The following is a 12,395-nucleotide window of genomic DNA, read 5'->3' as shown; positions in this document are numbered from 1 at the left end:
TTTTAAATATTTGGTATATTTGGTTTATATTATAATTATAAACCGCAATATTTTTTGCCTCATAATATATTTTGGTGATTAAATACGTAGTTAGGGAATACCAGCATTAATATATAATATAATAAACGGAACTACGTATTATTTAATATTATTAATTAAAAAGAACAGTAATTATTTTATATGATAATTAATTATTGACCAATTTAGCCATTTTTTTTAAAAAAACGTTAATATATTATTAAAATAGGTAATTTTGTGGCAAATTTGGCGCATTATTTTACCAATTTTTATAATATTAATAAACGAAATATTTTTAAAAAAAACTGTAAAAAATTTGGCGGACGAATTTATTTACCTTATTTTGGTAATTAGTTTATTATAATAATAAAACAGCGATTATTCTTTCCCATTTAGGTATTATTTTTTTGATTTTTTAATGGGAATTTAAAAAGAAATTTTGAAAACGTTTTCCAAATTGTTAAAATTATCCACGTTTTCCCAATATTTGTTATTAATTAAGGCGGAAATGCGTATTTTTAAACCAAATTTGGACTGTAAATTTTTTAATATTAATTTTAACGTTTTTTAAATGGTTATAAAAAATGGTTATTATAATTTTATTATTTTAAATAATTATATGGAATAATTATTTATTTTTTGGTAATATATTTTATTTTAAATTTATTTTTTATTTATTTTTATCTTAAATTTATTTTTTATTTATTTTTATTTAAATTTAATCGACGTTATATATTTATAACCAACGCGTAATTTTAATGTTTACCGCGATATTATTATATTAAATTATTTACGCGCGCGGTTTACGAGTAATTTAATTTTATCGCCATTATTTGCTAATTTTTAAATTTTTTATTGCGGTTTCGTAAATTCTGTGCCTTATAACCGATATTATTATTTGTTTTACGTTAGGGTATTATTTTTGGTTAATTTTTAATTATAATTAAAATTATTGTGGAAAATGCAGGTTTTTACATATTTATTAACGATATTTATTTTTGTAAATAGTGGTTTTTCCAATATAAAATAAAACCGTGATTAAATTGTAAGGTTATAAAATTTGTGAAAGTCTGAAATTTTTATTATTATAATTAAATTTTAAAATTCGGAAATTTTTTTGCAAACGGTGTTTTTTTAATTGGGTTAATTTTATATTTATCCCGTATTTTATCCAATTAAAAAAACGCTGTTATTTAAAAAAAAATTTATATTAGTTTTAATCGGATTTAACCTTATCCCCCCATTTTTCTTTTTTTTCTTTTGGTAATTACGTAATAATTTTCGATTTTCCATCCGATTATTTATCCAGCCCTAATTATTACCAATTTAAATTGTTTATTTGGTAATTATTTTTTATAATTTATTTCCGTTAAAACGTTTTGTAAAATTTTTAAAATAAAAATAATACGTAAATTTTATACGGGCAAAACCAACAAAATATTTTTTAAAACCGCAAATAAAAAAAATATTACCAAAAAACGTAAAAATATATATTTTAAACCCGGTAATATATTTTTATTTTTTTATTATATATTTAATTTATTTACTTAATTTTATTTTAATTATTATTTTGCGGAAAACTCGAAAAATATAGCGAATTTTCGAATTAATTATTCCCAAAATATTTTTTTAACGTTTGGTTCGAAAAATTGCTTACAAATATTTACTTAGTTACAAATTTTTTATATTTATTATCGCGGTTTTATAAAAAATTATTAAAACGTTTTTTACCAATTTTTTTATTGGTAATCTTTTTATTTTTTTACGTTATAACCATCCATTATAATTATTTTAACACAAACTAATTTCTAATTTTTACGCCATATATATTCGCCGTATTATTATTTAAATTAAAAATATAAATTTCGTTAAATTTATTTTTAATATTATAAATAATTGGACGTATTTACACGTTAATATATAATTCAAATTTATATTCCATAACGTTATACCCGTCAAAAATAACCCCAAAGTTAAAAACAAACCAATCGCCCGTTTTAATATAAATAAACTTTTTGGTTAAAAATTATTATAATTTTTTATTGCGTAACGTCCGCGAATAAACGGAAAAATAAATGGTAAAATTTTTATTATTAAAAAACGTATTATTCCGGAAAAAATTCCCAAATTTGTTTTAATTTTACGTTTAAAAATTTATTTTCGATTTAACAAAAATAAATTAAACATTTCGCCGTTTAAATTATTTAATTTTATTTTTTATATTATTAAAAAAGTTTTGGCAATAACGAGGAATGTTTTAACAAGAATACCAAATCCGACGAAAATAAAAAAAAATAATGCGTTTTTATTTTAATTTAATAATTTAATATAATATAAAATAATTATAAAAAATAATTACAATTTTTTAAAATTTGCGTTATTTTATTTAATTAAATATACAAATATTTTATTTTTTCCAATAATGTTTTCGTAAATTTTAATTTTGTATAAAATCCGCGGGTTACCCAATTCGGGCTTTGGCAGGCCTTAGCCACGAGTAATTTGATTTAAGGGAAATATTTTAACCAAGGCCGTGTGTGGCGGTGCCAGTGGATTGGGAGCAGACGTGCTGGCTCCTTATCAGATCCAAGCTCTCGAAATGGATAAAATCACTTAATGTTTGCCCTCGTCAACATAAAAGATAGGGGACACAAATGCTCCATCCAGTGTATGGTACTAGATACAAGAGCAGAATTCGTGATTGCGAGTCTTCTTTATTAGCCGCTAATAAATTGTGCAAAATTCTGGCACTGAAACACAAGCAAGTCCATCGCCTATAAGTTACTTCTGGATGGAAGGGTTGAAAAGTTAAGTACAATAGTATTTCTGACTCCATATTGGGTACGAGACGCAAGTAGTTAGAGTTGACAATTGCTGCTGTTGCTTTTGCGATCTTGTGAATGGAATGTCTGGTGTGAATGACTTCATAGGGGGGAAAAGAAATCTAGGATTTCTGGCTGCGTGCCTAAAATGTATCCTGCGTGTTGGTTTGGACCGATTTCACCACGAGAAACAAAGTGGGTTCTAAAACCGCACGTACCTAGGTAGGTAGGGATTTACTACTCAAACTAGCTTAAGAGATCAGTGACCAAGTTGCGATTTCTACAGTGTTAAGGAAGAGGCCAGGAAAAACCACTGTTCAAGGCTTCAAGCCAGAAAAGTACATCTGGAAACACTTTGCAGAAAATATTGTGAGGTAAGGCACGCACCAGCCCAGTCTTTCCGGATACCAGCTAAGAGCGGGCGATCAGTCGAAAGTATGTCAATATCACTTTGGTTCTCTCTGTCACCTGTTTCTCATAAAGGGACGGTTCTGTTCTCTTGCCGTCTGTCTATGTCGGTGAAGAAGAGGAAGAACTGAGTGGGTCCAAGGCAGCTCGACTTTTCGAATGAACATTTGGAAGCGGTACAGCCCGTTCGTCACCTTGGGCAGTTTATCCCGCTCACCTGTGTTCACCTCAGGCTCACTTCAGGCACCATCACACCTTCTTGATTATAAACAGAAACGCATACATACTAGCAAACAAGCCATTCTTCAAACAACATATCGACTTTGTTTTGGCTACCAGAAACGTAACAACCCCGGTGAACGTGATCTCAATATGGACATGTCATATTCCACTACAACATCAGATGGTCGCACATGCTTTCCTGGAGATGTGGCAGGAAATCATATTCCCAGAAACAACGTACGTAGCTTCAATGGTTGGCACCCAAGCAGCAAAAGACCCAAAGGCGCAGTTCCCAGATCCTCGACGACATCATCGCTAAACACCATAACCTATGGACCCCAGATCCCCCAACCGACCAATCTCACCTGGGAGCACAACAGCGACGACAAACCCACCCGCCCATACACGACCGCCAGCGACCTATCCTGGCGCAACGCCATCCTGGACGACGACAACTCGCAGCAATACGGCACCAACGACGACGACGTCCGCTCGGCCGAGCTGGCGTCGCTACAAGAGATTGTGGGCTGGCAGCGCGGCGAGATGGAGGCGATGAAGCGCGCCATCGAGGACATGCAGGGCCTGCTGGCCAGGCAGCGCCGAGAGGAGAGGGACCTGTCGTGGCAGCTGCACGAGCACAGGGCCGTCTCGCACGGGAGGGCCGCGCTCGTCCGCGACTGGAGGGAGCACGCCCGCGGCATCTGCGTTGCGTACCGCAGCACCATACGTCGCCAGGCGGCCGAGATCTTGCTGCTCAAGGCGGAGATTGCCAAGGGGGATGGTCAGGCCAAGCGGCGGGATTCGGCACCTCCCGACGAATATGATGGGGACAGTCATGGCAGGCTCTCCGATGCTTGAAGAAGGGGATATTGGTTGAAGGCATTTGGGATAGAGATGGCGACACACGGTGGAAGGGGGCTGGATCTCTTCCCTCGATGGGTTCTGATATTGCTTGGATGGTGATCTATTCTGGAACAAATTCACAGTTTGAGTTTTGACTTTCCGAACTTCGCCGGTATGTCTTACCTGGGTATGTTTTGCTCGTTCTTCCACCTCCCAATCTTGACAAGCAACCTACATGCCTTTCTAACCCACAAAACTTCCTAGTTTTCTTTTATTGGAAATGATCTACTCACTCAACGGGGAGAAAACAAATAGATACAGCCCCTTAACTAAGATATTATCTCGTAAAGTGGGCTGGGAAACCCCGCCAGTCTAGTGCTATTCAGGTAGCCTTTGGCACGACCTTGGATCTCCTGGGACTCCGGGAGCTCTCAAAACTCTAAGAAATGGGTTTTTAGATCTCTAGATAGTCAGAGACATAGTACACCATGACAGTTGCATGCGATCATGCATGGATTTATCTCGAGATTGGGCAGATAGATATTTTACGCCCTACGACAGTTCCCGGGAAATGAGCTCAGTTATCGATAAAAATCTCTTACAAGTTCGTCAGAAAAGGTGATGGTTGCCACGTGCGATTGTGAATATGTTATGTGGGTGATGCCTGATGCGTTGTTTTTGTGAGATGACGCAACAGTTTTGGTGTGACAAGGGACATGCGGGCTAGTGGGTAGCTAGCTAGCTACCTGGCTAACTGTAAGCTCCAAGAAAACAAGCTTTCACGTCACTGACACCATCGGCGGCCCGCCCCCGCATTGGAGCAACTCGGGTTTTGGAGAGAGCCTGGAGCAACTCATGTTCTCCATCTTGCTTTTTGTTTTGCAAAGGGGGGAGAACATACTCAAATCTACTGTTAATATTAAGATGCTGACATTACTTTCAATGTGATACTCAGAGCGATGTTATGGACTCGGACGATACGGTGAAAGCCTTAATTGACTTTCTCTACATGTGCGTGCCCCAAACGGGCAAGCTTCCGAGGAAATTGATACTCCTATTTGCTATACCAAAAGTGAGTGTGTGAGCATGAATCACCCCACTTGGTCGTAAACTCAAGCAGCTCTATGTTCACCTCGAGAAGTCATTACCCCCAGACAATTAGCGCAAACCCGTTGGTTGCTCAACGGCTAAATAGTGCACCTTTCGTCCCGGGTCTGACCCCATTGGTTAACCCCTCTAGATTTCGTCTGACAAGTCCGACCCTAGACCGATGCTGCATGCATGAGCTTGCAGCGTTTATTATGCATCAATCAGACGAGGTTCTTCCTGAGCTGACCGCTTCTGTTGGCTGGGGAGAGGGGAACACTCAGAACAAGCTCAGCTATCAATCGAGGTACCTTGAGATGTATGTAGCTCTTAATCTCGTTTTTTTTTTGTCTGACAAGGTCTAGAACAGGTAGACTAGTGCAATCGATGACGACGCTTCCCGGGATGAGCTGCCACTAGCTAGCCTCATTAGCGACGTACCACCACCATAAAGCTTCAGAAGCGCCAGGAACCTTGGCATCGACTCTCATCTACACTTTTCTTTTACAGGTAGACTACATTAAAAAAAAAACGTCCTGCAAACCACTCGCACCTCAAAGGCTTTTGCAGATTCCTCTCCAGCTCCTACCCTCCCGAGATCTGTTCCCACGCGTTTACCGACCTCGCTGCCTGCCAAAATGGTTCACCTCACATCAATCCCCTCTCAGGAGGAGGCCGATGACAAAATCGTCAGTGCCGTCAAGAAAGTTCATCTTCAGCTTGTCAATGACGATGACAAGTTTACTACGTCGGTCTACGGCTCTCGCTTCGCCATTGACGATCTGCCGAGGCACGAGATGCCAGAACATGAGATGCCCAAGGAGGTTGCCTACCGCATGATCAAGGACGAGCTCAGCTTGGACGGGAACCCGATGCTCAAGTCAGCACCTCCAAGCCAACTCCATGAGTTCCCGAGATGATTTATGTGGAGACTAATCGTTGATTTTTGAAAGTCCAGCCTAGCTTCGTTTGTGACGACCTACATGGTGCGCAGTTGACCTTGTCCTACCTACCTACCTACCTACCTACCTACCCACATACCCACCTACCCCTCTTCCCACCTCTCTGGACCCCTGCCAAGACCTCCACAGCTGACAATGCATTTCGCGACCTATAGGAAGAGGAAGCTGAGAAGCTCATGGCCGACTCTTTCTCCAAGAACTTTATAGATTACGAAGAGTACCCCCAATCCGCCGACATACAGAACAGATGTGTCGCCATGATCGGGCGCCTGTTCAACGCCCCGGTCGGAACCGGTGAGGGTGTTGGCGCTGTGGGAACTAGCTGTGTTGGAAGCTCCGAGGCCATTATGCTTGCCGTCCTAGCCATGAAGAAGCGTTGGAAGAACAAGCGCCTGGCGGAGGGCAAGCCTGTCGACAAGCCGAACCTGATCATGAGCAGCGCTGTACAGGTGTGCTGGGAGAAGGCCACTCGCTACTTTGAGGTCGAGGAGAAGCTCGTCTACTGCTCCCCGGATCGCTACGTCATCGACCCCAAGGAGACGGTAGACCTGGTAGATGAGAACACCATCGGTATTTGCGTCATCCTCGGAACGACGTACACTGGCGAATATGAGGATGTTCGCGCCGTGAATGACCTCCTAAATGAGCGCGGACTCGAGACTCCGATCCACGTCGATGCTGCCAGCGGTGGCTTCGTCGCCCCCTTTGTTGTTCCAGACCTGGAGTGGGACTTCCGCTGCGACCGCGTCGTATCCATCAACGTGTCCGGGCACAAGTATGGTCTCGTTTATCCAGGCGTGGGCTGGGTGGTCTGGCGTTCAGCTGAATTCCTGCCTCAGGAGCTCGTCTTCAATATCAACTACCTCGGCGCCGATCAGGCATCCTTCACCCTCAACTTTAGCAAGGGTGCGTCCCAGGTCATTGGGCAGTACTACCAGCTCATCCGCCTGGGCAAGCACGGCTACCGCGCCATCATGTCCAACTTGACCCGCACGGCCGATTACCTCTCCGACAGCCTCGAGGCGCTGGGTTTCGGCATCATGTCCAAGAAGTCGGGAGAAGGGCTGCCGCTCGTCGCTTTCAGGTTAACCCCAGACGAGGACAGGATCTACGACGAGTTTGCAATTGCACACCAGCTCAGAGTCAGGGGCTGGGTTGTTCCCGCGTACACGATGGCGCCGCACACTGACAACCTCAAGATGCTGCGCGTCGTAGTCAGGGAGGACTTTACACGGAATCGTTGCGATGCGTTGATCGCCGACGTGAAGCTGAGCTTGGAGCTGCTCAACCAGATGGACAAGAAGGAGCTCGAGAGGCACCAGGATGTCATCCAAAAGCATGGGACGCATAGCGGCAAGGCCTCGCACAACCATCCGAAGTTCAGGGTGAGTACATCCTTTCAAAGTTTCAACTGAATTCCTGTCAAACTAAAAACATTCACTAATCTCTCCCGGGAACCCCGGCATCACAGAAAGAGAAGCATTCGCTGCAAGGAAAGCACGGCAAGACACATGCGGTTTGCTAGGGGATCTTCTCGAAAAAGCTAGGACTCTCGATTCGATGGACGGCTTACATCTATTTGGTATTATTTCCACGGGCTGGAAGGCCAGGTCGCAGTCCCTTAGTGAATACAAAGACGACAATAAGTTTCTGTGCTACCCACCTGTGGGCTTCGCTTTACGTAGGGGCAGCCTTCCGACCGATGGCTGCAGAATGACAAGACCAGCCTTGCCGTAAATTCACCCAGGGATTCATGGAAATGTCTCGTATAATTCAAAACACAATTCGACGCAGTCAATCTCATCACACTTTTAGGACCAAGTTTTGATCAAACATATAAAAAGATTTTAATAAACGAGGCCAAAGAGAGGTATGCCCAATTCGGCCCATGTCAAGTCAACAGGACCTAGAGGGAGCACAACTTGTCCAACTACAAAAGTCTTCAGAGGGGGAATCTCTTGCTAAAAAAGGAAGAAGAATTTGAGACAGGTAAAATTAAGTAGAATAGGGTAGACAAGGGAAGTGTGTGAAAGCTAGGTAGGCGCACCACATCCCAAGTCATCATGAACTTCTTTTCCTCACTGGATATTAACTCTCTCCTCCGGCACCACAACGCCAATCAACTGCTAAGCCCTGGAAGAAGAAGAAAAAATAAAAGAAGATAACTTTTTGATGACCACCCCCCTTTCCAAGGCGACAAAAAAAAAAGGCTCATATGATGTTTGCAATGCTGATCCTTGACTGGCTCTTACTCTTTGCCGATCCAACCGATGGACTCCCCGTGACGCTGCTGCCCTCGCCCGGAGGTCCCGCAGCAGCAGAAGGTGGACTCAGTCTAGATCGCGACGCGACGGCGCCGTGCTCCACCTTGACGGGCGGTAGCACCGTTTGGTGACCCGGCGGAGGGGGCGGCGGTTGCCACGCCTGCAGCGGCGGAAGGGTCCCGCCGGAGATGGGCTGGTGGAGCACAGGGCCTGCAGGGGTGGGTGCGGCCACCTGCTGCAGCGGCTGGGGGGCCTCTCCCAGCGCCCTGATCATGGCGTCTACCCGCTCCCAGCCGCCCCAGTCCCGGCTCTCGTCCTCGGTGAGGCCGACGCGGTATTCGAGGCTGAAGAGGCTGCTTCTGCCTCCGGGGGTCGAGGCAGGGCCGGCCGCCGACCTGCCGGCGGGTCCCGAGGCTGCGGTCGCCATGGGGGAGGTCCCAGGGTGGTCGCCGCTCGGCTCCCAGACCCAGGCCACGTTGGTGTCGGCTTGCAGGTCTGCGCCCACGAGCACCAAGAGTTCTTCGTCGCGGAGGAGCAGCTCGCGGAGCTGGTTGGGGTCTGGTCGCGGAGGAGGAGGATGGGGTTGGCTGTAGGGCGAGTGGCGATGTTGCGAGACCGGCGAGGTCGTGGAGCGTATTAGATAGTCGGCATACTCGGACCGTTTCGTAGTCAGTCTGGAGAGAAACATGGCCATGTATCTCCCGCAGGGAATGGCGACGTCGCGTCGCGAGCTGATGGCCGTCAGAGCTCGGGTGCATATGATGGCCTCGTCGAGGTAGCCGGTGAAGCTGAGGAACAAGGCGCAGCGGAAGAGGTGAACCGTCAAGATGGCGCTTGCAGTGTCGTGTAGTGTGGGAGGCGTGCGTGCCACCGAGGCTGCGGTGTCGATCCCGGTGAGCGTGCACATTTCGATGGCGGCGCGTCGGGCTTCAGGAGGGGACATGGGAGAGAGGTTGTGGCGGTGGAGGAGCATCCTGGCACTGAAGAGGTATGCCAAGGGGTTTAGGTAGTGTGGGGAAAGGGCCACGTTTTGATTCGCCAGGTCGCAGGGTGCGGGAAAGGCTCTCAGGCATGAGGCGAAGTGCTGATCGAAAGTCGACAGGTTCGTCGACGTCAAGGTCGGGGCGCCGAGGGCTTTCCCCAGCGCCGGGTATGAGCGCACGACATTGATGACTGGGATGAAGGTATGTGTTAGTGGATCCTGCCCTTGAGGCACTCGAATCTCGTTGGTATGGATATGGTGGTCGTCAACTGCGGCAGGCAGAGGCACGTCGCAGTCGCTGTCATCAATCATGGTCCGCCGGCCAATCTCTACAGACATGCTCTGTTCCAAGACATAGACCGTCCACCAGACTCTTCGACGCATTTCACCCTCTAACATGGTCCAAGATCCTAAATCGGCGTGCAAGCCCATGTCTTGGGCCATCCTGACTGCGGATCCGACCCAGGTCCATGCGACAGACTTCAGGTTCATCTCGTAAAGCATCATCGCCATTAGTGCAAGAGTTCGCACGTGGTCGAGTTCATATTCGTTTGTCCATGGATCCATCACTTTCCGTGCTGCGTCGGCCAGCTCGCAAGCCAGATTTGATCGATGGGCATCGGGGGAGAAAAGACTTCCGACGGCCAAGACTGTGAAGAAACACGACAGCAGACATGGCTTTGCTGCTTGCAGTCCGCCAGGCCGGTAGAGCTCATCTACCGACTGTTGAAAGGTGGGCCAGTGAATCATAGGAAATATCGTGTGTACAGAAGCGTAGTAGGCGTTCAATATCTGATCTGCCACCTTTCGTTGGGGTAATTCGGGTCGTGGAGGGTCGAAAAATGTCGCCCGTGGAGATTGTGATGAGCGGTAATGTGCTGGCGTCTTGAAGACTCCTTTGGAGGAAGCAAGAATGGTAGGTCTCGTCCTGCCGAGCTCGGGCATTGGCGGTGGCCTCTTTTTTGGCTTTGGTATCGTTCCGATTTCGGGTATTTGGGCCTGCAACGACTGCGTCTCTCCACCTTCCGCATCCAAATCCATACCGCCGTGACCTCCATCCCGGTCTTGCAGCATCCGACGCAGAGTGCTGTTCTCGCGCCTGATCTTATCCAGCTGCTTCTCGAGATCCTGCACCTGCTTGATAGAAGACATACGCCTGTTGGTCTCCTTGGTGAACTGGCACTTTACGTTTCGGCTCGAACACTCTGAGCAGCTCGTCGTCTCGGTGGCATCGCACTTGACCTTGCGCTCACGGCAAGCGTCGCAGCTGGGATCTTTTCGTCTTTGGCGGTATGCTCTCTTCTGCGCTTGTGAGCTGGGACCCAGCGGCAGCTGGGCGTTGGACGGACCTGGCGTGCTCGCCACCGACTCGTTGGACGGCAGTGAGTCTCGTCCCATCATGGAGGATGCTGTGACCGGAGCATACGGTTGGAACGACGTCTGATGGAGTGGCGGTAACGATGGGATACCTATGGGTTGTGGAGGGGCGGCCACACTGGGCCGCGTACTTGTGTTCATCAGACCGCCGACGTAATGGAGAGATGGTTTTGGGGACGTTGCGGACGACACCGACGATGAATCGTAGGACCTTGTGGAGGGGTTAGGGGATCGAGCATATGGGTTGTGTGACGCAGCGTCCATTGTGAGGGTGCGCTATGCCAGATGCCTCGAGAGCGTCCCACAGGTACGGGAGCGGCTCCAGCGTACCCGCGAACTCGATTTGCTCCAAGCCACTTGTGTTCGATGGCATGCGATTCCGTACCTTTCTCGGTTAAATGGGTTGCCAATTGCTCATACAACGCAGAGGATACGTCAGAATGGGCTCCACCCTCGATTTCAAGGGTTTAGATGTGGTATGAAGCTGGCGGGCCAGAGTAAGTGGTTGATGTTTAAAAAACAGTGTGTGGGATCCTCTGTCGTATCAGCTCATCAGAACCATCCATAGGTGATGCTGTTTTTATGTAGGTCAAGACTCGACAAGTTGTGGTAATAATGGCAGCCCGATCTGTGAGTTGAACCAGGGACCTCGGCCCCTCACCACAGTGCTGGCCACGAGGCGGTTCGGCTAGTTGTTTAGATTCCCTGTGGACGGTGCGTTGCACAAGGTACGGTAATCTCCCCCGGTCAGGAATCCTGCCGCCCGCCTTCTCTATCCGACCAACCGCAGGAGCTCGCCGAGGGTATAGTCTCTGGGCGAATGTTGCAGCAGTTTCCCGGTCCTGGTGTGCTGGTGTCCTTGTGTTATACGGCGGCTCCTTGGTGCAACTTTCGATGCCGCCTGAGTGACGCCTCTTGAGTGACGCCTCTTTGGTTTTGGTTCGCCTAAGGTCTTTGGCGACTCCGGAGCTCGATCCTGCTGACTCCGATCGACTGTGGTATGACGGTTTATTTGCAGAGCTCGTCAGACCAGTGAGATGCCCCGCTAGATGGGCTCAAAGATCACCGCTTGTGTTTGGGCTCGGCACCATGCGATCGCAGAAGGACGAGCAAGCAGCGAGTATGCCGGCGGTGGGACGACGAGTTCTGGTCCAGACATTCCTTGGGAGTCAGTTTCGTGGAATCCAAGGCCAAATGTCGAGGCGCATTTGCCGAGACTGCGGTTTAGGTGGGCAGGTTCCAGATTTGTTGACAGCTGGGAAGTAAACACACGCAACAATAGATACAAACGTAAAATTAAAAACAAAAAGCACAGAACACTCACTTACCGTGGACAGCGCCAGCAGGTCTTCAAGAAATAATAGTTTGAGACCGCAAACCTTCAAAAAAAAAAAAAAAAAAAAAAAAAGTT

The 12,395-nt window shown here is 46.4% G+C and overlaps 3 protein-coding genes across 3 annotated transcripts; 2 read left to right on the top strand and 1 right to left on the bottom strand.

The window, feature by feature from the left end:
- Window positions 1–3,620: 3,620 nt before the first annotated feature.
- Window positions 3,621–4,328, top strand: PgNI_05516 (uncharacterized protein; the record flags this gene model as incomplete). The annotated part of the gene is made up of 1 exon (XM_031125547.1): window positions 3,621–4,328. The coding sequence occupies one exon, from the start codon at window positions 3,621–3,623 to the stop codon at window positions 4,326–4,328; it is 708 nt and encodes a 235-aa protein (XP_030982249.1).
- Window positions 4,329–5,624: 1,296 nt separating this feature from the next.
- Window positions 5,625–8,163, top strand: PgNI_05515 (uncharacterized protein). The gene is made up of 5 exons (XM_031125546.1): window positions 5,625–5,718; window positions 5,765–6,279; window positions 6,358–6,385; window positions 6,517–7,746; window positions 7,833–8,163. Exons 2-5 carry the CDS (start codon window positions 6,038–6,040, stop codon window positions 7,884–7,886), a joined length of 1,554 nt encoding a protein of 517 aa, XP_030982811.1. The 5' UTR covers window positions 5,625–5,718; window positions 5,765–6,037; the 3' UTR covers window positions 7,887–8,163.
- A 409-nt stretch (window positions 8,164–8,572) lies between these two features.
- Window positions 8,573–11,248, bottom strand: PgNI_05514 (uncharacterized protein; the record flags this gene model as incomplete). Its single annotated transcript, XM_031125545.1, has 1 exon — window positions 8,573–11,248. The coding sequence occupies one exon, from the start codon at window positions 11,246–11,248 to the stop codon at window positions 8,573–8,575; it is 2,676 nt and encodes an 891-aa protein (XP_030982810.1).
- Between the last annotated feature and the right edge of the window lie 1,147 nt (window positions 11,249–12,395).

Source organism: Pyricularia grisea, chromosome I (assembly GCF_004355905.1).
Source record: "Pyricularia grisea strain NI907 chromosome I, whole genome shotgun sequence".
NCBI classification, from domain to species: Eukaryota; Fungi; Ascomycota; class Sordariomycetes; order Magnaporthales; family Pyriculariaceae; genus Pyricularia; species Pyricularia grisea.
The sequence above is the reverse complement of the archived record's forward strand: the minus strand, read 5'-3'. Positions and strand labels throughout refer to the sequence as shown.